Consider the following 27,886-nt stretch of genomic DNA (forward strand, 5'->3'; position numbering starts at 1 on the left):
ACCCCAAGGCCATCTTCCCTCCCAGCCCATGGGGATTACTTACAGTGTTGGAGAACAGCTGGGGCAAAAAGGTACTTTCAGAAGAAAGAGTGGCTAGGAGGGAGTTCAGTTCCCTCCTTCTCCCTGCCCACACAGTGCTTTATATTTTCCCCTTCAATTGTTCTAATTTTGTAGCCACCCAGCTCTTAAAAACAGATCCACCACCAGAATGTCTACTTTGCTCCCACGTGTCAAATTATGTTGGAGGTGTTTCATAATTACATTTCTAACTAAATCCCCCAAAGAGCTGCACATGCTAAAAATGTGAGATAGGGATAGTTTAAGCAGCGTTTTAGCATCATCCCAGAAACAGGCATGTCTATAAAACCATCTTGTGCTTTATTTTGAGGTGAGTTATTCAAGAGAGTGACTGACTTTACAAAGTAACATGGGAAACAGCTGCAACCATCTGGAAAAAAATGTGTATAAATTTACACAGCTCTTTTTACAGTTCACATCTGTAGTTTCTACACACAACAACTGCTTTCCACAAAAGTTATTTCTATACCCTATCCACCACCGAAATTACAATGAGTTTTCCAACATATAAATATGTATATATTATCAATATGTGAATAAATATATCAGTCTTTTAAAACAAGCCTTCACTAGCTTCCAAAAAGAATTATCTTGCAACTACAATGCATTTGTTCTTGCATACTAAAATACAAATGAATTTGGAAGATGGGTGAGGATACTGGCAGCCACCCATATTAAGGGAAACAAGAAAAAGTTGTTTGTTTAATTGCACTTGATGGGGTGTGCTCCAAAAATCTTGTGACCTGAAGATTTTTTTTATGTCTTGTTATTCATTGTCATATAAAGGATTTCCTTATGGAAATTGGCTTGTGCATTCACCAGATGAAACAGGTACAGAAAGCTGCGGTCTTCATCATGCTCCCCTAAGCAAAATAAACAAGAACGTTTGTTCTTTTTTAAGAAAATGAAGAGCTGTTTGAAATCTGCGCACAGCTTGTCCTTAAAATGGCTCCGTGGGAGAGGCTGAGCACATACTTTGATATAGAAGCCCTCAGGTTTAATCCTTGCCATTTGGGGGCCACCTGGAGACAGGGCTTTGGCCTTCCGCATCCTAGAATTCTTTTGGCAAGCCTGAAACGGTCCTCAGAAGCCGTTGTTTGCTCTGTCTGTAAACTTACATGTAGCCCCACTGTTACGTATAAGTTTACCAGTAAAGCAAGCAGCAGCTCCCTGGTGTCATCTCAGTTTGCAAAATTTGTGTATGTGGTGCCATGGGTGTTCTTAGCCAACAGGCAACTGGGGCACTGTCCTGGATCCTAAGCTGTAAAGGTAGTCAGTCCCCTGTGCAAGCACCAGTTGTTTCCAACTCTGGGGTGACATTGCATCACAATGTTTTCACAGCAGACTTTTTACAGGGTGGTTTGCCATTGCCTTCCCCAGTCATCTACACTCCCCCCCCCCCAGCAAGGTGGGTACTCATTTTACCAACCTCGGAAGGATGGAAAGCTGTCAACCTTGAGCTGGCTACCTGAACCCAGCTTTCTCCAGGATCAGACTCAGGTTATGAGCAGAAAGCTCAGACTGAAGTACTGCAGCTATACCACTTTACACCACAGGGTTCTTATCCTAAGCTGGGGGGGGCCCAAATACCCACAGCTCTGCCCCCCAGACCGGGGGGGAAGAAAAAGAATGCTCCCATAACTGCTGGCACCCACCCCATTCAGGGCTTGGGCTGGCCACTGGCAGCAACAGCTGCTTGTGCTCATCTTGTCTGGGGCTCAGGCCACCCCTTGCTTGGCCCCAGTGGTAATGGGGAGTGATTCTGGGGCTCCATCATGGACTTTTGCCCAAGGCTCCAGAAATGCTAAAACAGGTCACTGATGGGAGCTGAAGCCTCATCTCCACACATGCTGCCTTCACCATCAAAATATGGTGAAGTATATGTCTGCCTGTCACCATGTCTGCCTGTTTATTGTGGTATAGACTTTTGTCGGCCAGAGTCCACTCTCTTAGATGTGCAGAGTGCTACCCTAAGATGTCTACGAACAGAAGGAGGACAGGGATGGGATGGTAAGATAGCGGCTGCTGACTTACGCCAATCATGTAGTATTTTCAGTGCAAGAAATGCTTAGAGGTAGCTGCCTCCAGGGCTTTTTTTGTAGCAGGAATTCCTTTGCATATTAGGCCACACCCCTGATGTAGCCAATCCTCCTGCAGCTTACAGTAGGCCCTGTAAGAAGAGCCCTGTAAGCTCTTGGAGGGTTGGCTACAGCAGGGGTGTGTGGCCTAATATGCAAAGGAGTTCCTGCTACAAAAAAAGCCCTGGCTGCTTCCATGTCACAACCCTGGTATTCCTTGGAGGTCTCCCATCCAAATATTAGCCAGGGCCAACCCTGCTTAGTTTTTGAGATTTGACAAGACTGAACTAGCCTGGACTATCCAGGTCAGGGCAGATAGAAGTTATTACAAAATAAAGTTGGAAGGTGAAGCAGTCAAGAGACAGGTATATGATATCAGTATGCATGGCACATGATCATCAAAAGATTAAGCAGCGCATCAAATGGAGTCACATGGGATGGGCCACTCGTAGCAATTTGCGAGCACACATTAAATTTTTATTTCTTTTTGCTCTCTGCAGTGTGAAGCATGACATTTAGAAAGTTGCAAATTTATAAGTAATGTTGTCTATAATACTCTAGACATTCACTGGGGTGAATTCAAATCAAGACTTCTTTTTTGAGACGCTTATTTTGATTCCCAGGAATTCAAATTCAGAACTGCATTCTTACTGGAATGTAGGAAGAAATGCAAGATTCAGTGGGCTGGATCTAGCCAGTTTCTTTACTCAATCTCCACCAACTGTTCTCTTTATAGCTCCTGTCCCACTTAAGATTTTGTCCATGAGGGTCTCATGAATTCCCAGAATAGCCTTTTGGGGAGACCCCTGTTACTCTTTCCACCAGTGGAAAAGTAGGTTGGATTCCACACAATATGTAATTTTAATGATGAATTTGTTGTAAAGGACACACAAGATGTTAACACCACAAATCTTTGAAAGAAAAAGAGAAATTCCAAATTCAATTTGGTAAATGAAATGTAGTTTCATTTCAAATGAAATGTAGTTTCATTCAAGAGGAATTCCAAATTCAATTTGGTAAATGAAATGTAGTTTGTGTTAAACATAACATGGGTCTAGAATGATGCCAGTACAGGAAGTGAGGGAGGTGTTGGTAGCTCCTTTCCTAGTGAGCTAAAAGAGGAATTCTTAAACAATGCCCCTGAGGAATAGTCTTGACATTCTGTCAAAACATGTTGGGACCTGTGTTATGCAGAAATAAATCATTTCCTACATCTACTGGAATATTACTTTTCTTAAATGAAAAAAGTCATGCTGTTTTAAAATAAAAGTTCACTAAACAGACAGTGAAATGAAAGATGTCATACTCACCCCCTTTGCATGAGTTAATGTCTCAAAGGAGAGAGACTCTTAAAGCCAAATGACATTTTACACAAAGTTGGATGTTTCCCCCCCCCCCAGTGGTTTATTATTATTTTTATTATTATTTTTAGTGAAAAACAGCATTGTGGAAGCTGCAGCTAAGAACAGAAAAGCAGCAGAAGCTGGGCCCTGCTTAATCTTTCATCCATTCTCACCCCCCAATCAAAACTGAAATCCCATTCTACCTTTCTTCTTACGGGGAAAAGAAATAGGTCTTGGGAGAAAATCATTGAGTGGAAAACCATCTTAGGGTTGCGAGCAGCTTCGAGAAAAATGTTGTCTACCTTTAATAAACAGGGTTGCCGTCTCTAACTTGGGAAATTCTTGGAGATATCAGGGTAGTGACTGGGAAAGGAGTTGCGTTGGAATGTGATGTCACAGGGTCCACCCTCCACAGCTGCCATTACCTACAGGACAAGTGATCTTGGTAGTCTGGAGATTAAGATAATTCTGGGAGAACTCCAGGCCCCACCTGGAGGCTGGCAACCCTATAACAGATGCTTAAGAGAGCCAGTTTGGTGTAGTGGTTAAGTGTGTGGACTCTGATCTGGGAGAACTGGGTTTGATTCTCCACTCCTCCACTTGCACCTGCTGGAATGGCCTTGGGTTAGCCATAGCTATTGCAGAGGTTGTCCTTGAAAGGGAAGCTGCTGTGAGAACCTTCTCAGCCCCACTCACCTCACAGGGTGTCTGTTGTGGGGGGAGAAGATAAAGGAGATTGTAAGCTGCTCTGATTCAGAGAGAAGGATGGGGTATAAATCTGCAATTCTTCTTCTAATGTGATAAGTGTAAGTAGAGGGATAAGCTGCAGTATTGCAGTCCAAGCTCTGCTCATGACCTAAGTTTGATCCCAGTGCAAGCTGAGTTCAGGTAGCTGGCTCAAGGTTGACTCAGCCTTCCATCCTTCCGATGTCAGTAAAATGAATACCCAGTTTGCTGGGGGAAAGTGTAGATGACTGGGGAAGGCAATGGCAAACCACCTCATTAAAAAGTCTGCCATGAAAATGTCATGATATGATGTCACCCCAGAGTCAGAAACAACTGGTGCTTGTACAGAGGACTACCTTTACCCTTTTTAATGTGTGGAAACGTCACTTGGTAAATAACATCCCATGGAGGTAAATAACATCACCTGGTTAATAACATCCCATGGGAAAGTTATTTTCCAGGGGCTGTTGTGGGATACTATTTTTTCTTCACCTCAATTCCATGAAGTTTCAGCTGCCTGTTTCCACACATTAAGCATCAGGGTTGCATCCCATTAAAAGTGTAGGGCCCTGATGGGAGTGTCCAGAGCTAGACTGATCTAATCAGATCACAGACACTAAGCAAGGTCAGCCCTGGTCAGTATTTGGATGGCCGAATATCACGGTATACCAAGGTCACTATGCAGAGGCAAGTAATGGCAAACCACCTCTGAAGGTCTCTTGCCTCAAAAATCCTATGGGGTCACTATATATTGGCTATGACTTGATGGCAAAAGAAAGAGACAGGTCATTTTCTTCTCAAGGCATTTGGCAACCTTAATCCTAAGAAGAAATCTTAGCAGTACCTACCCCACTCTGCTCAAGATTCCAGCTTCCTGAGGCAGTAATTCACTTTTTTTTTTAAAGGGGGAACACTTGTACCTGTGATATTCAGCCTGTAGAATACAACTGCTTAGAAGTAATGTCTTCTGAGCTGGAAATCCTGCTTTATATTTCCAAATGTGTATGTTTGTGTTCCAGATATGTATGCTTGTGGTACAGAAAATGTTCTCTGTGCATGTTCTGTTGCCTGAATTGCAAAATGATTGACAACAAACCTCTAGATAAGATGTTTAAGGAGTGCTGTATCTAAATAGACCTGTTGGCACTCATCACTTTTAAGAGAAAAAGGATAAACCATTAAAGCCAGACAATCAAGATCAAGGCAACTGTTGGGGCAAGCACTTCTGCTACTGTATTTCTTACCATATATCACTGACTGCAAGGCATCCATGATGATGTGAGCAAAGGCATTCTCTACACTTTGTAAGAAGTTATTCCTTTCACTCGAGGTATTGAAAACCTTGCAGACTCTCTGCATCATTTTTACAGCCCAGTCCATGCAATACAGGTCCTTCTCACACACCTGGCACAGAAGCAGGAAATATCTGTAAAGCAAAGTTTCCCTGAGGGTGGGGAAGAGTAGTTACATATCTTTGCTCCCCCTCACCTTCCCCCCAAAGCTATAAAACATAAATGGAACAGTGGGGTAAAAAGTACAAAATAATGTTGGATCCAGCCAGCTTTCTTACTCATTCTTGCCCAAATTGCAGCAATCTAAAAGAATTCCTGTCCCACAACAACCACATTTCCCATCAACTTTAACAATGTCATAAGAACAATGATGGCATGGTAGGGGAATAATTGCAGGCCAGAAACAACACTGCTTGAGTAGATAAATTAAATTACAAATCTGCAAATGGCAAGTCTACTGTTCATCCGTCTAAGCCCAGTGACTTCAACGGACTTACAAGGGTACAACTTTGCTCCAGGATTTGCATCACAGCCTCAGAAGCTGCATTTCATAACAGCAAATAATTACAGAGTAACATTTCTGTTCTGCATTGCCTGGAAGAAGACACTAATAAAAAAACTATTGCTTATTACTACTCACCAAAGCCAGGAAAACCACTAGCCTTGCCAATTCAATGGCTCTGCCATTCACAGCTTTGCTAGCCATAAAAGTGAAGCAGATATTGTTTCCACACAGGATAAGGAGCCTGGCACTGTTTTCCAGAAGCCATTCCTGGGGAACTACTATAAGAAAATACAGAAAGTTTTTTTCCTGTAAGAATGCAATATGTGTTAATTACATATGTATTTTGAAACTGGTTCGCTGCCTTTCAAATAACTCCAATAAAACATCAGTGAAACACAGTAAAATATACAGGCAACGGAATGCTAGCCAACGAATATGTCATCAGCAAAGCAATAACATTTCTTATAATTCAAATGGTAACTTAATTTTGTAAAAAAAAACCCAAACTGCTGCCTAAAATTTACTATATATAGGGAAGGAAGGCAGAATAGTATAGCTCGATTTTGACAGCAGGCCCTAGACTATCTGGCACTCTAGGCAAAGCTAACTTCTGGCGCTCCTACTGTCAAGTCCTCTTCCTGTTATCTCTGTTGCTGTGTTTCTTCTTTCTCTTTTGATGTAGAATGTGGAATGTGTGAGTAACAATGCCTGCTCCGTGCATGACAAGTTAACCCATTTAGCCTTCTAGGAGATGGGAGATATCTTCGAACCAAGGTTGGTGCTCATTCCCTTGGATGTTTAGGTGAAAGCTATGTGTGTTAATGACCTGTAGCCACTAAATTTGAACTGTCTTCACGCCCTAAGTTCAGACATCACTGCAAGGGTATATAATCTGAACCTCTACCATTGTGTATTACTTTTGACACTGCTTGGCAACAAGTCACTATCCGGTATCCAGATCATTACAATACATGCTTATCTAATTCCATGGAGAGTCATCTTTATTGAATGGATACTGGGAACTTGACGCCCGCATTGATAACCAATTTTCAAAAAGATGAATTGTGGGGAAAATGAAAAGCACAAAACTTAAAATTCCTCCCTGACCTGGATAGCCCAGGCAAGCCTGCTCTTGTCAGATCTCAGAAGCTGAGAAGAGCCAACTCTGCAAATATTTGCATGGGAGACCTCCTTTACTGAGTCATGTGGTGAGGGTGCCCAGTTCAGCACCCCCAGAAGGCCGGTACCCTAGGCAGTCGCCAAGTTTGCCTAGTGGCAGGGTCAGATCTTGGCAGCTAAGCGGGGTCAGTACTTGGAGGGGAGACTACCAAGGAACGCTGTTCAGAGGAAGGCAATGGCCAAACACTTCTACTTCTCACTTAACTTGAAAGCCCCTTGCTGGGGTCACCATGAGTTGGTTGCTGCGACCTGATGGCACTTTACACACACACACAATTTACTATGTTTAAATCTATCAATTTGCAGAAGAATACCCCATTTTTTTAAACTAGGAAGGTACAAATACTCAAAACAGTGACTCCTGCATAGTCATAGGAGGTGGGGGTAGGGCTGCCAACCACCAGGTGGGACCTGGAGCTCTCCTGGAATTCAACTGATCTCAAAGATCAGTTCCCTTGGAGAAAATAGATGCTTTGCTGGGTGAACTCTATGGCATTGTACCTAGGGTTGCCAATCCCCAGGTGGGGGCAGGGGATTCCCCAGTTTGGAGGCCCTTCCCCCGCTTCCGGGTCATCAGAAAGCAGGGGGGAGGGAAATGTCTGCTGGGCACTCCATTATTCCCTATGGAGACCGATTCCCATAGGGTATAATGGAGAATTGATCCGTGGGTATCTGGAGCTCTGGGGGGCGGGCTTTTTTTTGAGGTAGAGGCACCAAATTTGTAGCATAGCATCCAGTGCCTCTCCTCAAAACACCCCCCAAGTTTCAAAAAGATTAGACCAGAGGGACCAATTCTATAAGCCCTAAAAGAAGGTGCCCTTATCCTTTATTATTTCCAAATGAAGGGAAGGTGTTTAAAAGGTGTGCAGTCCTATGAAATGTGATGGCCAGAACTCCCTTTCGAGTTCTATTATGCTTGTTACACCCTTGCTGCAGGCTCCACCCCCAATGTCTCCTGGCTCCACCCCCAAAGTCCCCAGATATTTCTTGAGTTGGATTTGGCAACCCTAATTGTAGTCTGCTGAGGTCTCTCCCCTCTCAAACTCTGCCCTCCAAATCTCCAAATATTTCCCAACCTGGAGTTGGTAAATCTAGGTGTGGGGAAAATGGTCAGATGGCATCTTGGGTTAACCCTAGCAATCCAAAATGGTGCTTAACAATCAAAGGAGATTAGTGAGGAGTGGAATGAGGAGATGGGAGAAGAATGGAGAAAACACAGAAACTGTGATGGAGGAGAAAGGTGGTAGGAAAGGTGCAGGTGTTGTGAGATGGTAAGGAAAGAAGTCCTGAGCAGCTGGCTTTAGGAGGGGACTGGGCACAGAAACCCAGAAAAACTTGCAAGTTTAAAATGTCATAGATATTTATTTATTTCAAAATATAGAGTCTGCTTCTTCACTTCAGTTGAAGTGGTTTACAATGCATTTTCTACAAAACGACCCCCGCTTATTGCACCTTTGTATAAGTTTATTTATAAGACACGATAACAGTTTTGTTTAATTACATCTGTGGCATTTTTTGATCAGCCACGGTGTTGTATTGTTGCTTTGCCCCTTGTCTGTGACTCTCCTCTTTGTTGTTGTTGTTCACACCTGTAGGCTGGTATTCCTACCAGCAGAAGGCATCCTATGGACTCTTTCACAATGCAGGGCGGTGGGGGGGGCCCACTAGGGTTGCAAACTTGCAGGTGGAGCCTCAGATCTCCCATAGGCTTCAGAGACCAGTTCCCCTGGAGAAAATGGCTGTTTTGGAGGATGGATTATATGGTTTAAAACCCTACTGAGCTTCTCCCCCTCCCCAAACCTTGCCTCTCCCAGACTTCACACACAAATCTTCAGGAATTCTCCAGCCTAAAGTTGGCAACTGTAGCACCCACTGAGAAGAAGAAATGCCTCACAATGGAGGACTGAAGTTGCAGGATTTGAGGCGCAACGATGAGCTACTGAATGTTGTGAAAGGACAAACTGTTTAAAAACATTCATAGTGCTGCATGGAGTAATGGAGCTTGAATGCCACTGGTTGGAATTATTTGCATTAATACAAAGATTAAACTAATAGTCTGTGCAGTAGTGACACCCAGCAGACTGCATATTCCTTATGCTTATGTTTCCAGAATGTCTCAGCGATATACAGAAGTGCAGGCCTGTGATATTCCTGCAATATGCAATAGATCTTTGAAATAAATGACCTTTGGAAGCATGCCGATGAGATATAAATGTCAGAGGACTTTGCATGTTCATTTGTAGAGAATGGCTGGCCAGCCCACTTAGCACAGGCTCATTTTGAATTGTGACTGGCTTGTAGCCCACCTAGATGAAGTAACTGGTTCCTCAGTCTTGATAATATTATTTTTAATTAATAACTTTTCATGTTTATGTTTTAATTTGTAAGCTGCCTCGGGCAAAAGTTCCCTGGAGAGGCAGCATAAAGTTTTCCAAATTCAATAAAGGCTAAAGTAAAATGAGCACCCAGCTTGCTGGGGGGAAAGCGTAGATGACTGGGGAAGGCAATAGCAAACCACCCCATTAAAAAAAGTCTGTTGTGAAAACTTGATGTGATGTCACCCCGGAGTTGGAAATGACTGGTGCTTGCACGGGGGGGGGGGGGGGGCTACCTTTTTACCTTTACTTACAATGCAATCCTATGCAGAGTTACACCAATCTAAATCCACTGGTTTCAATGTGTTTAGGCTGGAGTAACCTTGCCCTGATAGGGTTGGAGCCAATCAAATTGTCTGCTGGTGAAAAAAGGAGCAAGGGACCCCAAAGGGCTACACTGGGAATCCTGGGACCTGCATATGCAAAAGCTGTAGTAAAGAGGATAATTGAATGAGATTGAGTTGAAAAAGCTGGCAGGATCCCAACTTTAAACTCTCAGGTATATGTTTTTAGAGAATCATAAACTCATAGAGTTGGAAGGGACCTCCAAGGTAATTTAGTTCAACACCCTGCACAATGTAGTCCTGCCCTAGCTTTATTTTCCCAGAAAACTATACATGGTCTAAGACAGAAATTGAGTTCATGTTGGAGTCTGCTTCTAGATTTTCACAGTCCACAGAGAAGAGCAAGTAAATAATGCAAGTGTGAATTTTTACGTGCTCTGTAGTGAAATGTGGACTCTTGCATAGTAGGACTGCCATATAGGAGAATACGAGTTAATATTTTGTAGAAAAATAAAACGAATGTCCTTAAAGACTAACAACATTTATTTCAATATGAACTTTTGTAAGTCATGCTCACTTCTTCAGGCATGTGAAGGGGAACAGTGCTGGGAAATCTTATGGGGAAGCAGGGAGAAGAGTCAAGCCTTGGAGTGAATTACACCATGAATCTTTCAAGTGTAAATCTCAATAGAAGGGGAAATAAGGAGGAGCTGATGTAGAAAGGTCAGGCATGAGTCCCACCATAAATCAACAGAATTAGCAGATACAAATACTGGCTAGTGAGAGAGGTCAGATTTCCAAACTGATTAACAGATGGTTAAAGTGAAAACTGATATTAGTATAAGGCAGGGGTGGCCAAACTGAGGCTCGGGAGCCACATGTGGCTCTTTCACACATATTGTGTGGCTCTTGAAGCCCTTGCTACCCTGTCAGCCAGCTTGGAGAAGGCATTTGTCTTTTTAAGTAACTTCTCCAAGCCAAGCCTGGTGGCAGCTTGGACAATGCATTTGAAGTTAAAGTTGCTTTCTTTCCACCTCTCTCTCCCTCCTCCATCTATTTTCCTTCCTTCCTCCTTCCAGCTGTCATGTCTTGCAGCTCTCGAACATCTGATGTTTATTCTATGTGGTTCTTACGATAAGCAAGTTTGGCCACCCCTGGTATAAGGTTATAAAAAACAGTTAAAAAAATAAGCATTGCTAAATTTGTGAAAGAGAGGCAGTGCTGTACCTGCAAGTTCATCTACTAGACTGATGACATCATCAGCTGTCCACTCTTTTGCTTCTGGGTTGTAAAGTAATTTAATAGCATCTGCTAGCCCTTTTAAACTGGTCTCACCAGTTGAACTTTCAGTCATTTTCTGCCAGACGACATGCCCTGAAGTACAAGAAGCACAAGAGCCACAGATGAGAGATAAAATTTAACATTACCTCCTTTCCATTCTCCAAAGAACAAGACAGAAAATTTTGTTAACAACCCCCACAGGTTCAAGGGACAGGACCTCACTGCTTGGGGGGGAGGGTGATTTTTGTCGGTTTCCCATCAAAACGGATAGGAGGAGTCCATCTGTGAGGATTTGTGGCCTGAGTCTTTCGTACTTGATGCTGAAATAAACTTTCCATAGTGTCACAAGACCTCTCTGTACCATAGTGAGAAACACTGCTATAAGATACCTAGATAGATCCAAGTGGGCAGCTGTGTTGGTCTGAAGTAGTAGAACAAAGTAGGAGTCCAGTGCACCTTTAAGAGCAACAAAGTTTTATTCAGAACATAAACTTTCGTGTGCTCCAAGCACACTTCATCAGACGAAGAATCAGGTACAGTGGGCAGAGCTACATATAGCTGTTAGGCAGTTGTTTAGAATGCAAAATGGTACAAGTTTAAGATCCAATGACAGAACAGTAAAATTAATAAATTGAGCAAATCTTTGATCTGGGTGGCATGTATGAGAAAGCAATAAAACAGCAATATGTCAAAATGGGAGAATGTCTGTCAATCACCCCACCATATAAGCCTGGGTCATAAAGAGGGCACCACTCTCTCAGAAGTTTTCCACTTAGATACCTAGAGTTATTGCAAGAGGAATCAAAAGTATAAGTAGTAACAAATATGAAATAATGAGAGAGAGAGAGAGGTGAAATTGGTGGGGAATGAATCAAGCCTTCCTCACTGTGAGCTATTGAAAAGCTGTCAAACAACTTCTTAATTGCCTGAGGAAGAAAAAGTTTGTGTGATCTGATTTCTTCCTTGGATACCAGGGGTCATTAATCACACTGTGTGCTTTACGACCCAAGGATGCAAACACAAACCAATTTGAAGCACTGTTTACTGCAGCATGGAAAGAAAAACTGGGACTGGAGACCTCTCTTTATTGCCCCATAGAAAACCCACATTTTACAATGTAGGGTTGCCAATTCCAAGTTGGGAAATTCTGTTAAAATACTATTAAAAACTTAAACCAGAGGAGCAGCTGGATGAAGCTGTTTATCCATCACCATCTTGCGCCCTTGGGAAATTCCTGCAGATTTGGAAGCAGTGTCTGAAGTGGGTGGAGCTTGATAGGGGAGGGAGCTCAGCAGAGACATGATGTCTCTTTAGGACTTCTGTTTCTCCCAGCCTCTATGACAAACCATAGACTCTAACCTTGTAAACTCCCACGGGCTCCACAGAAGCTGATCTCTGTAGTCTGGAGATCAGTTGTAATTCCAGGAGAACTCCTACAGTCCCACCTGCAGCCTTACTACAATGGCAATTTATTCAACAAGAATAATGTAATTCTGCACATTTTCCTATAAATGTTGATCATCAGATGTTACCAGATTTCTCATAACATTTGCCTATGCTTGAATAAAGCTGCTAGTGCTTACCATCCAGATTAGAGGCAGGCCCAAAAATTATATATAGTAGCCGGGCTTGATTGACCATTGGCCATGGTTTTAAAATACGTGTCAGCCAAAATGCCGAATCACTTGGATGGACGCAGGGGTTTAACAAGACACTGCGGCAAAATATCCTTATCCTCAGCTCCAGTTTTCGTGCACTTCCTAGGACAAATCATAACAAGATGCAGAAATCAGAAAGGAGAAAATCTGGACCTTTTCATGAAGGGAAATGACATAAAATTAGCACCCACTTTTATTTATTTATTTATTTTTATTTTTGACTGCCCTTTCTCACTTACATGAGGCTCAGGGTGCTTCACAATTTAATGCAACAAAATGTACAACAAAAAATAAGTTAAAACAATAAAAATACAACATTTAAGCATTCAGAAACAATGAACATTTTATGAAACAAGTCGTGGTGTGTGTCTGTGTGCCAGACAGATGTAAAAACCATCACTGCCCTCAACCAAAGACCTGGTAGAACACCTCTGCCTTACATGCCCTTTTAAACTTTAATAAATCATATAGGACATGGAAGTCACTCGGCAGAGAGTTCTGCCAGGTTGGGGCCAGGGCAGAAAAGGCCCTGGCCCTAGTTAAAGCCAGCCAGATATCTTTTGGGCCAGGGACCACCAGAACTTTTTGTCTGCTGATCTTAATGCACAGGGACATATTGGGAGAGGTGGACATGAAGATATGTGGGTCCCTGAATTTAAGGGCTTTAAAGGTAAGCACCAAAACCTTGAATTTGATCCGGTGTTCCACTGGCAACAATGAAGTTCATGCAGCTCTGGTTATATATGTGCCCTCCAAGGGCTTTATGGGGACATGGTAGAGGTTTACAAAATTATGCATGGGGTGGAGAAGGTGGGTAGAGACAACTTTTTCTCCCTCCATAATATTAGAACTTGGGAGCATCCACTTAAGTTGTTGTTTGGCAATAGTTCAGGCTGGACAAAAAGAAGTACTTGGTTCTTTTAAAAAACAGTGATATGTCAAAATGTGAGAATGTACCTTCCTTTTGACCCAGGCTTAATACAATATAGTCATTAACAGACATTCTCACATTTTGACATATTACTGTTTTATTGCTTTTGCATGCTCATGCTACTCAGATCAAAGGTTTGCTCAATTTGTTAACTTTACTATTCTGTCACTGAATCTTAAATTTGTACCATTTTGCATTCTGAGCCACTGACTACCAGCTATGTGTGGCTTTGCTCACTGTACCGGATTCCTCGTCTGATGAAGTGTGTTTAGAGAGCACATGAAAGCTTACGTTCTGAATAAAACTAAGTTGGTCTTAAAGGTGCAACTTAACTCCTATTTTGTTCTACTACTTCAGACCAACATGGCTGACTACTTGGATCTATCTGCATTGGAATACTGTGGATGTATAACTATACTCTCACTGAAAAACTTCTGAGAAAGTAATGCCCTCTTTTTGACCCAGGCTTATATAGAGTGATTGACAGACATTCTCACATTTTGACATATTACTGTTAAATTTGTTTCGCACGCTCATGCCACCCAGATCAAAGGTTTGCTCAATTTGTTAATTTTACTATTTTGTCATTGGATCTTACATTTGTACCATTTTGCATTCTAAACCACTGCCTACCAGCTATATATAGCCCTGCTCACTATACCTGATTCCTCGTCTGATGAAGTGTGCTTGGAGCACACGAAAGCTTACGTTCTGAATAAAACTATGTTTGTCTTAAAGGTGCAACTTGACTCCTATTTTGTTCTACTACTTCAGACCAACACGACTGACAACTTGGATCTATTAAATTACTGGTTTTATTGATTTTATGTGAACTTTTTGTTGTACATCACCTAGAGCCTGGCATTGGCTGGGATGAGGCGATTCATAAATTTAATAAATAATAATAAACATCCAATGTATTTCTCTTTTAGCTGTATTGACATACTGGAATAGGGATATTTGCTGTTTATCTCATTATATATACTAAACCCATCTTCCACTATATTTTAATGTATTTTTCTTCTAATGGCAAACTATATGTATGTTTCATGTTAAAAGTTAAATTAGTTGGATGGGAAAAACTTCTGAGAAAGAAATGCCCTCTTTTTGGCCCAGGCTTATAACAATAGAGTGATTAACAGACATTCTCTCAATTCAACATGTTACTATTTTATTGGTTTCTCACGCTCATGCTACCCTGATCAAAGGTTTGCTCAATTTGTTGATTTTACTATTCTGTCATTGGATCTTAAATTTGTACCATTTTGCATTCTAAACCACTGCCTACCAACTATATGTAGCTCTGCTCACTGTACCTGATTCCTCGTCTGATGAAGTGTACTTAGAGCACACAAAAGCTTACGTTCTGAATAAAACTTTGTTGGTCATAAAGGTGCCATATGACTCTTACTTTGTTCTAATCATCATCATCATCATCGACTCTGGGAACATTTACCAGGTTTGCTGCTGACAGCTGTCTGCACTCTCCTGGGTAAGTTGCTCAGCTCACAAAGGAAGTTGTAAACTCGGTGACATTCTAGTTCATCCCAACCTGCCGTTAAGGTCTGAAAACAGTACAGAAAAAGCAAGCCAATGTAAATGCAGAAACCATCATGTTTCATTACGAAGTATGCAGTATTTTCTGCACCGTTTCCTAAAAACCTGAGAAGTAGGGGGGGAAATTATAGCAAAACTTCATCAACATAGGAAAGTGTAAAGCGATAGAAGAAACTCTTCACTGAAACTGCAGGGGACAGTTTGGAGGACCCATTCACATGGTACAATATGTACCAGCTCCCAGATACATGGTGGCTGTATTCTGATTGCTACCACAGTACATGTGAGGGAACTTTTGCCTTCCACCCTTGTGCTATTTTTGCAAACTGGAAGGGCCCTGGGGAGTTGCTATTTGCTGCATTTATGTGTCGTATTCATTACATGTAAGTTTCCCAGCGGCACAAATAGCAAGTCCATAAGGCCATTTCAGTTCATGAAAATAATACAGGGTGGGGAAAAGGCTGAATCCCCTTCTCCATCTGTGCTATGGTTGCAATTGGAACATGCCCCCCCCCACCTTGGAAGCATGGAATGAACAGTGCACGAGTGATAGAAAAACCTCATGGTTGCTATGGGAACTTTTGCATCCAACATGCATTAGTAAGGAAGGGGAAAGTAGGTAACGTTATATCAAAGAAGGGTTCCTTCCTCCATGAAAATAGTCTTTGGCCACATCCATATGGTGGTGCAAAACGCACCCCTGCTATCAAAGCTGGAGCGAGTGGCATGGGAGCAAGTGGGGATGGCATCTGTACATCCCATCCCTGTGCCAGCTGCTGTGGACTTTGCCTCCCACCAGCCCCTCTCCCTTTTCCTCCATTGTGTTGGTACAGAAATGCCAGTGTGACAACAATCATGTTGGGCCTCCTTGGTTCAGCCATTCCCCCCTTGCCTGTTTTTTAATTCCAGCAGAGCTGAGGAAAAAGATCTCTACTGTGGCTCAGCTGTCAACAGAAAAGCTCATTGAAGGCCTAGTGAAGGGTGTGGAGCCTATCTCTACCAGCTCCGTGGACTGGCTGTGGGACAAATTTGGCTGTGGGTTATATATTTTTAAAGAAAATGTATATGGTTGAGGCAGCTTATAACAAGGAATGTTCACATGGATCCATCATCTGCAGCCTTCTTTGAGCTGGACAGAAGGATGGCTTCTTTTTGTGGGACACAGCTTGAGTTGGGAAGGCCACAAGCATGCTTCAGTAACATCCTTAAGGCCCGACTAGAGAGCTAGGCCCGACTGAAAAGAAGAAAAAAAGACGGGAGAGTACCAACCTACCAGTCTTATCTAACCTTGAACTATGTATTACTGCATTTCTGCAGTGTTTCTAGGTAACAAAAGAGAAGTAGAGGGTTCTTATAGCCCAAATTGGATTTATCTGGTCAAGGTAGAAGCATGCATAATGAATTTCTTGCTTCACCACAGTGTTCAACCAATGGACTAATGCCAGGCTCTCGCAATTAAATTAGACAGAATGTTGCAGCCAATTAGTACATGTATATGATAACATGTGCCAGTGTGTCATCAAGGGTATATAAGAATGTAACCACTTTGAAATATTTCAGAGCAGCTTGATAATGCTGGCTATGGTCTAGCTCTGCTCTCCAGTTATTGAAATAAATGTTTTTTTCCCCCTTCCTCCTTCACCTGGACTCCAGCTGTACGTTTTTTATTGGCTAAGGATTTTCAAGTGTGCAGATCTGTATAAGACTTTCATCTGACTCTAAGGAGAAACCCATGAAGCACTGATGTTCCCCAAAACAGATGAGGCATGATGAACTCATACAAGGAAAAAGATCAGTGTGAATATAGCTTCCTTTCAATGGAACTTTCCTTAGTTAAAGGAAGGGAGCCATTGGATCCAATCCATTATCCCAGCAAATATATGCAAACATTCGGGATAGGGGCATTTGCAAGAGAGAGCTTCAATTGTCATGGGGGTAGATTCAGGTGGGCAGCCATGTTGGTCTGAAGCAACAGGACAAAGTTTGAGTCCAGTGGCACCCTTAAGACCAACAACATTTAATTCTGAGTATCAGCTTTCACGTGCATACTTCTTCAGTTAGTGCATGCACACAAAAGCTTATACTCAGGGCTTTTTTTGAGCGAGAATGTACAGGAACGCAGTTCTGGCTGGCTTGGAACTGCAAGTACACAAATGATCCCTGCTGGGCTTTTCCCACAAAAAGCCTCTATGTGAAACAATGCTGACACCAGAGAGTGTGGCCTAATATGCAAATGAGTTCCTGCTGGGCTTTCTCTAGATAAAAAACCCTGCTTATACTCAGAATTAAAGGGTCTTAAAGGTGCCACTGAACTCAAACTTAAGTCAATGGGATAGTTACTGATTCTTCCTTGCAAATGCACCTTTCCTCGTTATTTTCAGTTTGATTGTTTTACTATTTGATTTCTGATCTTGGAGCCTTAATTGAGAGGAAATAATAACAACAACAATACAAAAGCTGGGGGGCATTTACAAAGAATAAGCACACAGGGGAAGGTCAAGCATCCCTTCCTACCAGTTCTTCCCTACAAGTAGCTCCATGTTACCAGAGAAACATGAGTTATGAACCCCAAGAACTAGGTCTAAGAGCTAGGAACTAAAGCTAAAAGCTCAGATATAACTACCTGACCATCTCATCTAATCTGTGATGACAAAGAAAAAGTCACAAAAGATGTGGAAAACAAGCCCTGAAAAATATAGGCTGTCCTTGCTTCAGAAGTGCTGCCAGACTTATGAGAAGAGAAACTTCATTTTCATTTATAGCAATAACAATGCTTGTCCCATTTTCTCCTGAAAAGCATGCTTTACCTGTAAAAACACTCCATAACACTGTAGTCCTGAACAATGCAAAGGATCTGAGCAGCCACTAAGTTTAAAGCAGGAAATCTATAAAGATGAAATACAAGTTTACTTCACAAATATACTTTAGGCAGTGCAATGCAATTACAGTCCTCACATATTCAATTATTATTGTTTGCTTGTTTCTTTAACGTATCTATATACTGCACTCTTAAAATTTTAAAACTTTATGAGTCAAGTTCTAATGTTACAATATAAAAGTCACTATTAAAATCAAGTTCCATAACAATAAACTTTAAAAACCAGCAGCAGACAAAAGCTTGTACCCAGCGGGAATCACAAGCAGAGCTCATGGAGTGGCATTTTCCCAACTCCACCTCCCAATGAAGCCTCCCCCCCCCAAAAAAAACCCAACAACAACTCTGCACCAGGGTTAAAGTTGGAAAGTTCTGGGAGATTTGGGGTGGAGTCCAGGGAAAGTGGGATTTGAAGAGGGGAGGGACCTTAGTGGGATATATGGTAATACCACAGAGTCCACCCTCTGAAGCTGCCAGTTCCTCCAAGGGTCACAAAACTACAATAATATAACTGAATACTTACTAAATATTGGTCAAATTTTTACTGGTATTGAATATATTTATTCAATATGTATTGTATTTTATATTGCACTCTATCTCAGGAATGAGAGTTACTATTATATGTTAGCAAACTTTCTAGAGAATGAGTTTTAGCTTTTGGTGTAGTGGTTAAGTGTGCAGACTCTTATCTGGGAGAACCCGGTTTGATTCCCCACGCCTCCACTTGCACCTGCTGTAATGGCGTTCGGTTAGTCATAGCTATCGCAGGACTTGTCCTTGAAAGGGCAGCTTCTGGGAGAGCCCTCTCAGCCCCACCCACCTCACAGGGTGTCTGTTGTTGGGGAAGAAGATATAGGAGATTGTAAGCCGCTCTGAGTCTCTGATTTAGAGAGAAGGGCAAGGTATAAATCTACAGTCGTCTTCTTTTCAGCAAACTATTTAGTTGCTGACTGTGTATTTGAAATTCTTCTGTTTACAGTTGGTGTATCTTGATGAGAGACTGTAATAACAAAGACAGACATTGGCATGTAGGTTACATGATATTTATTTTTGTAATAATTTTCTGCACTCTATATGAAAGCATACAATATTTGACCACTATAAGTATTCACAGTCATATTATTGTATTTCATGTGACTTCTGTTCCTTGATTCTCTCATTTCCTCCAAGGGAACTGATCTCTGCAGTCTGGAGATCAGCTGTAATTCTGGGAGAGCTCCAGGTCCCACTCCAGTAGACACAATGTGAGGGTCTGAACTGGTTGGAGTAATCTGTGGAAATTGTCCCCCCTTCTCTAATGGCAGGATGGCGCTTCTGATGGCAGAAAATAGCTAATGGATACAAGCAAATATTGTCAAACCCTCTTAAAAAGAATGGTGCTATTATTATGCTTACTTCTGAAAGTATCTTGTGTATGTACTTCAGTCTCTCCTTTGTGGGGAGTAGTAAGGTACACCTTTTTAGTAACAGGCCTGCGAAAAGGGAGGGGAGGAAGCATACAGAAACCTTTGAAATATAATATCCCGAATATGATTGCCTAAGGCTACAATCTTGAGTAGATTTAGAAGCAAGAAGCCAATTAATTTTAATGGGCTAGGGCTGGACTGCCTACTGCTTATAAGCAGCAAATTAGAGCTGCCAAATAATATGTTACGGAGGGGGGGGGTGGTGAGCAGACTTCAGGCTTTGAAAAATCTCCTTTTTTTTTGTTTCCTATAACTCTGCAGTTTATCAACTGGAGCCAGATGTAAAATGGCTCCCACAGAGGGCACAGTTACCTGCTGTACACATTAGGCATATATTAGAAGACTAGGCTTTCCTATATATAAGACAAGAAGCACTGGGCATTGAGGACCCACATAAGACAGAATACACAGAGACTGAGTTTGGAATCCCTACCCTGTAGGGTTGCCAAGTCCAATTCAAGAAATATCTGGGGACTTTAAGGGTGGAGCCAAGAGACATTAGGGGTGGAGCCAAGATCAAGGCTGTGACAAGCATAATTGAACTCCAAAGGGAGTTCTGGCCATCACATTTAAAGGGACGGCACACCTTTTCAATTCCTTCCTTCCATAGGAAATAATGAAGGATAGGGGCACCTTCTTTTGGGGCTCATAGAATTGGACCTCCTGATCCAATATTTTTAAAACTTGGGGGGTATTTTGGGGAGAGGCACTAGATGCTAGACTGAAAATTTGGTGCCTCTATCCCAAAAAACAGCCCCCCCAGAGCCCCAGATACCCGCAGATCAATTCTCCATGATTTTCTATGGGAATAAATCTCCATAGGGAATAATAGAGTTCCCAGAAGACATTTCCCTCCCCTCCCTCCACTTTCTGATGACCCTGAAGCGGGGGGAAGGCCTCCAAACCAGAGGATCCCCTGCCCCCACCTGGGGATTGGCAACCCTACTACCCTGTGTTTTTAATAGACTTAAGTGACTGCAGGTTCTGCTCAATTTCCTTGCACAACATAACTGATGTGACTGTTTCCTTGTGGTCACCATGAAGACGTTGTCATGTCTAATCTGGCTCTATGGGTCAAATGGAGAGGGGCTTCACACTTCCACTCTGAACTACTTTTTCCAGCCAACAATAGTCCTAGAGGCCTACTATTTTGCTTCTTGAGAAAACCCATGTATACACTTGTGGATTCCCAGGGCCTCTTTTGTAGAAAAAGCAGGAACTCATTTGCATATTAGGCCACACTATTTGACATCACCATTGTTTTGCATAGGGCTTTTTTGTAGAAAAAGCCCAGCAGGAACTCATTTGCATATTAGGCCACACACCCCAATACCAAGCCAGCCGAACTGCGTTCCTGTGTGTTCCTGCTTTAAAAAAAACCCCTGTGGATTCCCCTCCTTCCCCATTTCTAGTCAGGAAAATGGTGCAGGTCTAATGGAAGGGCATCATACCTATGGAAACCAAGGGGAACATGCAAGTCATGTGTTACCGTTAACTGTATGAACACAGGGTAGGGAACCTAGACCTGACATGTGTACTCCATAATGTGTGAAGCTGATCAATCATAACCTAACTCATGTTCTAGTAGTAGGTCATAATATGTCTTTTGCCCATCCCTAATATGTATTAAACTAGGGTTGCCAAGTCCAATTCAAGAAATATCTGGGGACTTTGGGGGTGGAGCCAGGAGACTTTGGGGGTGGAGCCAGGAGACATTGGGGCGGAGCCAAGAACAAGGGTGTGACAAGCATAATTGAACTCCAAGAGAGTTCTGGCCATCACATTTAAAGGGACAGCACACTTTTTAAAATGTCTTCCTTCTATAGGAAATAACAAAGAATAGGGGCACCTTCTTTTGGGGCTCATAGAATTGGACCCCCTGGTCCAATCGTTTTGAAACTTGGAGGGTACTTTGGGGAGAGGCACTAGATACTATATTGAAAATTTGGTGCCTCTACCTCAAAAAACAGCTCCCCCAGAGCCCCCAAAACCTCCAGATTAATTCCCCATTATACCCTATGAGAATTGATCTCCACATAGGGAATAATGAAGACGTTTCCCTCTCCTCCTCCCTCCCCCCCCCCCTTTCTGGCAACTGAAGCGAGGGACTGGCCTTTCTACTCATGAGTTGCTGCCAGCTTCTTTACAGCAGCAGTCACACCATCCCAAAGTGGAGCCTTACAATCAAGCCTCCGGAGGTGCAAAGGCACATGGTCCTTTGCAGGCGGGGCTTCTCTCCTCCCCCCCCCCCCCAGCCAGCTGACTGGGCGCGGGAAGCAGCTTGCGAAAAGGAAGAACGGCTGCTGCAACGGGGCTGGGTGGGAAGGGAAGGGAGGAGGAGAAGCATCGGGCATTGGAGTCCGTCAAGACCCGCCTGCGTTCGGCAGCCACCTCCACCCGCTCGCTGGCGAGCCAGCCTCCCTTCTCAAGATTCCCTTGCCAGGCTCAGCACCTCCTCCCCGGACGACGCAAATGCTCCTTGGCGCCATTCCCCCCTCCTCCCCCCGCTTCCAGAGTTATGGAAAGCGGGAAAAGAGGCTGAAAATCCAGTATTCTCCCGCCAGGGCGGGAGGCTTGGGAAGCCTATATTAAACCCTAACCTGGATAGCCCAGGCTAGCCTGATCTTATCAGATCTTGGGAACCAAGCAGAATTAGCCCTGGTTAGTGCTCTCATGGGAGATCACCAAGGAAGTCCATGGTTGCTACACAAAGGCAGGCAATGCTAATCACCTGTCTCTTGTCTTGAAAACCCTATGTGGTTTCCATAAACTGGCTGCAACTTGAAGGCAGGGGGGAGAGAAAGTACTATACTATTTTCTCTTTCCATCTGTAAAACAGACTTCTTCATCAAATAATACTCTGACCTTTCAAACCCTAAACTTGCTCCTTCACTGCCACCTGAGTCTCTTATCCCAGCAAAAATCTGTGCCACACCTTCCCTTGCTTCTCACACAGATTTAAGACTCTCTGAGCGAAGACGTCATTTCTATGTTCTGTGCGGTACCTAGTACCCTTCAGTTATGAAATAAAGTTTTATTGATTTATATTTTTAAATCCTAAACTGATTTGTCCCAATTTACTTCAAGCGAAAGCTTGTGTTTAAGACAAATTGGGCAAAATCAGCTTAAAGCCCTCCAGATTAATTGGTTTATGCATCAGTCTGTAAAGCTGAAATCCTTTGACACTTCTGCCAGCACTGGCTCTCTGTTCTGAGACTTGAGCATCAAAGCATATTGGAAATGGTTGTGTATTTAAAAGATCACGTAAATAACATCTGGAGCCTTGGAAGAAAGATTATGTCAATTTCTGAATGACAGTCACTAAAAATACTCACATTAAAAAGAAGTGCAATAGATTTTGAAAATACACTGGGGAAAACCCCAGTTACCCTTGTCCATCATCGAAATAAGAGCTTCTGACATTTCTCCAAGCCATGTCAGAAGAAATATTGTTCCAAACTCTTGTAAAATAGCACATAGGGAGGGAGAAACAGAATTGGTTTCTGGTGTTGTAGAATTTGGAACAGCTTGTTTGTGTTAGGAAACAAATATCTTTTAGCCAGTGGAAACTTAACTGGCGAAAGGTTCTTTTCTCGTCAAAGATCTGGGTCACCAAGGGAGGATGAGGGTGCATTGTCACTGGGGATACAAAAGATATTTGTGGCAGCAACAAAGAAAGGTTAAAAAAATGCAGAAGATTGTTCGGCCTCTGAAACTGAAAGGCTAGAGATAGTGGGATAGAGTGCCAGACTCTGAAAGAGAGAACGAGCCTTTGGGCTGGGGCTCAGTGGCAGAGCATCTGCCGTGCATACAGAAGGCCCCAGGTTCAATCCTTGGCATCTCCTCTTAAAAGGCTCAGGTGCTAAGACCCTGGAAAGCTGCTGTCAATCACAGCAGACAATATTGATACTGATGGACCAATTGTCTGATTCAGTATAAGGCAGGGTCATGTGTGTTCACTCTTTATCCACATAGCCTATCTCGCAGGGCTGTTATAAGAATAAAACTGGAACAGTTCCTTGAAGGAAATGAAGCATACTGATGTAGTCAGTATACAAATCAGTTTCATCTGAGGTCTGCAAGTACACAAAGATAACAACACATGGACCAGGAACATGGTAAATAATAATGTAACTGAGTTGCAATGAAAAAGGAGCACAGAGTTGTATCTGGAGCTCTACACACATAGAATTCCTGTAAATTACCCTCAACATTTGAAATTGCCTTTCCTAAAAAAGCAGGGTCAACAGGATGCAAGTGAAAGGTAAAGACAAAGGTAATACCATGCCCTGACTAGAAGGAATACGGTGTGTGAGTAATGTGAAAGACAAATGGTTTGGAGATGGTAGATGAATAAGCTACTGCAAGAAAGATGGAGCTATGCTGGCCCAGAAAATATATTTTGAAATGTAGTGGGGTTTGGAAAGCATTTAAAGGAGGAACTAGAACAAGATTGTGCGACAGGGCATGTACTTATCTGAACACATATCATGTCATATTCAAAGAATCAAAACAGATTGCACAAATTTAGCAATTTATGAGACGCAGCAAGAAACCAATTTGTCCCTAAGAGTTTCAACGTCAATGGTCAGCTGGAGGTTTTCTTCAGTCACTATGGCTGACAGACGTATCCTCCATGAATCTCTCTAACTCCCTTTTAAAGCCATCTATCCCATGGCCATTACTACATCCTCTAGGAGTAAATTTCACATTTTAGTTATATATTTCCTTTTGTCTATCCTAAATCTAGGGCACCTTCACACATGCTGAATAATGCAGTTTAAAAGTTCAGCAACAGTTTGTGCAAGTGGATTTTGCCATTTTGCACAATAAAATTAGGGCTTCCCAGCTCCTGCTGGGGTGGGGATTCTCCTGGTCTGAGGGCCCCCAACCTGCTGGCACAGAACAGGCCACCAGAGGAATACCTGTCCCCAAAGAGCTCTGTAGTCACACAACGTGCCTGGCGTGGTGATGTCACCCAGAAGTTTTTACCCAAATCCTAGCGCAGCCATAGAGTACCTTAGAGTTTTTACCCAAATCCTAGAGTGTCCATGGCATGACGTGCCCAGAGCAATGTCACTTCCAGGTGATGTTATTGTGCTATGAATGCTTTGCACACATGAGAAGAATCCCCCACCGAAGCCAAGGTAGGACTTGGCATCCCTGAGTAAAATCCAGTTGCAAAGTGCATTGAAAGTGTGTTATTTACTGGGTGTGGAAGCACCCCTAGTGTCCATCAACTTAATTGGATGACCCTGTTCTAGTATTTGGAGAGAGGGTGAAAAAAGTTCTCCCTGTCCACTCTCTCTGCTCAATGAAGGGGAAGAGTGGAGAACCTAACTTGCGTAAAAACAACAGGAAACAGAGGAAAATATAAAGCTGAAGTAGCTGTAGAAAGTATTAGCAGCACTTTTTCCAGTTCCGATATGAATGACCGCTAGTAAAACTGTGTTTTGAGTATTTTTTTTCCCTTCCGCCACCAATCAGGTCCAAAAATGCAGGCCTTTGTTCACCCTGAAACACCAATTCTATTCACAGGCCCAGAAACACAGAAAAATCACAAGAATGCAATAGACTGATCACTGCATCATCTAGATTTTTTTTTCTTTTTGTAAAAAAAGATTGGATAAATGATGCCTGTTCCAGACTAAAGAGCTGGTGGGGGCATAAAGTTAGTGCCATAAGGAAGCACTATGTCCATTATCGTTTCCTGTTTATTTTAACAGGATGCACTTTGTAGATGTGTTCTCTCTCTCTCTCTCTCTCTCTCTCTGGTTAGTTTAAAAAAAAATAAAGATAACAAAATTTCACTTTGTTCAGATTTGAGAGTTTTTGGTGGGGTTTTTTTGGCCTCTCAAAATGAAAGAAATGGGGAAATCCTTACCTAATGATCTGTAGTGCTCTAGCATAGATGGTCCTTTCCTATTGCTAGACAGCTCAGGATTGTGAAAGTCCTGCAGCAAAAGCCTTTTGCTTCCTGTTGGAGTTGAGATGTAATTAATAAGGCGGCTGCTGATAGTCTTTGACACCATGCTTAGCATGCTGATATCCTTCACTGAATAAAAGGGGAGAACAACAACAACAAATAACTGTTAGCCTTTATTCTCAATGCTGCCTAGTCCTAGCTTCTGTTGCAAACTGATAAGTGAGGACCATAACCAGAAAATTTTTACAGGGCATGGGGGAGCAAATAAGTGCAGTTGTGGTCAGCTCATTATTATTATTTATTTTTATTATTTATTTATGCTTTAATATTCATTTACAGTTTTCTACTTGAGACTCAGTAAAAGCTCCATGGCGCAGAGTGGTAAAACTGCAGTATGCAGTCTGAACTCTGCTCACGACCTGAGTTCAATCCTGGGGGAAGCAGGGTTCAGGTAGCCGGCTCAAGGTTGACTCAGCCTTCCATCCTTCCGAGGTCGGTAAAATGAGTACCCAGCTTGCTGGGGGTAAAGTATAGATGACTGGGGAAGGCAATGGCAAACCACCCCATAAAAAGTCTGCCGTGAAAATGTTGCGATGCAACGTCACCCCAAAGTCGGAAATGACTGGTGCTTGCCCAGGGGACTACCTTTACCTTTTTTTTTTTACTCAAGGTGGATTACATAGTACATAAGAATATAATCAAATAGCATGAGGAATCTAATTAGATCTCACACACACATACATGATTTTATTCTTCCCCTCTTGCAGGCTTTTAAAATCAGGTCTCTTGAGCCCTGCTAAGTGCTAATTCTGTTCTAGCCAATGGCACAGAGAATTCACATTTGGAAGATTTATGACAGGATTCACACATTTTTACCCCAATTCTTTCCTTTTTTACACAGAGAATTTACATTTGAAAGACTTGTGACAGATTTCACACCAATTCTTTGTGTTGACTGGAGGGATATTTATTTATAGATTTATACCCCACCCTTCCCACAAACAGGCTCATGACAAATGATTGATGGGGCCCTAACCCCCTTTGCACCACTGTGGCTATGGGCATGTGACAGGACCGTTTTCAATGGAAGTAGATTATACATTTGACCAAAACATTCCCCAGCCTCCTTACTTCATTTTTAGATACATCTGTAAACATCCTAAAGTGGCATGATATTTGGCAGGTGGGAAAGAACTACTTTAGCAGACATGCCACTCATTCTTCGCTTCTTACCTGGAAGATATTCCAAAACCATTTGAAAGATCTCCAAGGGAAGTGTTTTGAAATTCCCAAGTGTTGAAAATGGAGAATCTGTGTCCAGAACATTATTACATTTGTTGTAATGGCGGCAGCTACGTCGATATTTCTGGTTGGGAATCAAGGTGTAGTTGGTTCTTACAGGAGATGTCATCTTTCTTCCTTGGCTCATAAATCTAGCCTGAAAGAAAGAAAGAAAGCAACAAAAAATCTAGCCTCAGTAAAAATATATAGAAGGCATAAAGATTAGGAAAATTAGATCCACAGGAAAGATAAAATAAATCATGACTGCAAGGACAACATAACATAATTAATATCTTGCTACATGAATAAATGGAACACAGATTTGGTTAATACAATACACAACATATCAAATACTCATCCATATCCATATCTCTAATTTGCTAAATTGTACTGCAATGCATAATTAAAACTCTTTTGAAGAATGGCAATTAGTAGGTTAGACTCTATCTGCTTTTCTTCTGGTTTAAAAAGGAGGGGAGGTGATCTCATTAAGTTCTCTGTCTCAATGGAGCCTGCATCTCTCAGGAATATTTTTTTTACACGTCCCACAATCCATTATGTAGCCACTTTAGGGTTCCTCTCTCCTGCACCAGCAGATAAACTGGTAGGAAACAACCAGTAAGTTTTAAAAGTAGGAGCATATGCCAAGATTGAGGTTCAATTCTAACTTATTCAGAGCCAGAAAACATCAGAGCAGCCAAAGTCAATAATCAGACTGTTGTTCTCCCAGATCAGCAGGGCTTTTCTTTTAGCAGGAACGCACAGGAACGCAGTTCCGGCTGGCTTGGTGTCAGGGGGTGTGGCCTAATATGCAAATGAGTTTCTGCTGGGCTTTTTCTACCAAAAAAACCTATGCCAAACAATGGTGATGTCAGGGTGTGGCCTAATATTCAAATGAGTTCCTGCTGGGCTTTTTCTACAAAAAGGCCCTGCAGATCAGCAATATTTAATGTGTAAACTTGGGAGCATTTAATGATACCTGGGAAGTTTATGCATGCATAGCTATGATATGTTCATTCCCCCAACACAGCAGGATTTTATTCACCCTCAT

The 27,886-nt window shown here is 42.3% G+C and overlaps 1 protein-coding gene across 1 annotated transcript; it reads right to left on the reverse strand.

Moving 5' to 3' along the window:
- Positions 1-661: 661 nt before the first annotated feature.
- FBXO47 (F-box protein 47) lies at positions 662-26,987 on the reverse strand. Its single transcript, XM_060255984.1, has 10 exons — positions 26,788-26,987; positions 25,513-25,683; positions 19,558-19,634; positions 18,095-18,172; positions 15,187-15,295; positions 12,725-12,901; positions 11,088-11,234; positions 6,158-6,300; positions 5,470-5,629; positions 662-941 (listed from the first exon to the last, which is right to left on the reverse strand). Exons 1-10 carry the CDS (start codon positions 26,981-26,983, stop codon positions 835-837), a joined length of 1,365 nt encoding a protein of 454 aa, XP_060111967.1. The 5' UTR covers positions 26,984-26,987; the 3' UTR covers positions 662-834.
- Positions 26,988-27,886: the final 899 nt, after the last annotated feature.

This window comes from Heteronotia binoei, chromosome 15, assembly GCF_032191835.1.
Source record: "Heteronotia binoei isolate CCM8104 ecotype False Entrance Well chromosome 15, APGP_CSIRO_Hbin_v1, whole genome shotgun sequence".
NCBI lineage: Eukaryota > Metazoa > Chordata > Lepidosauria > Squamata > Gekkonidae > Heteronotia > Heteronotia binoei.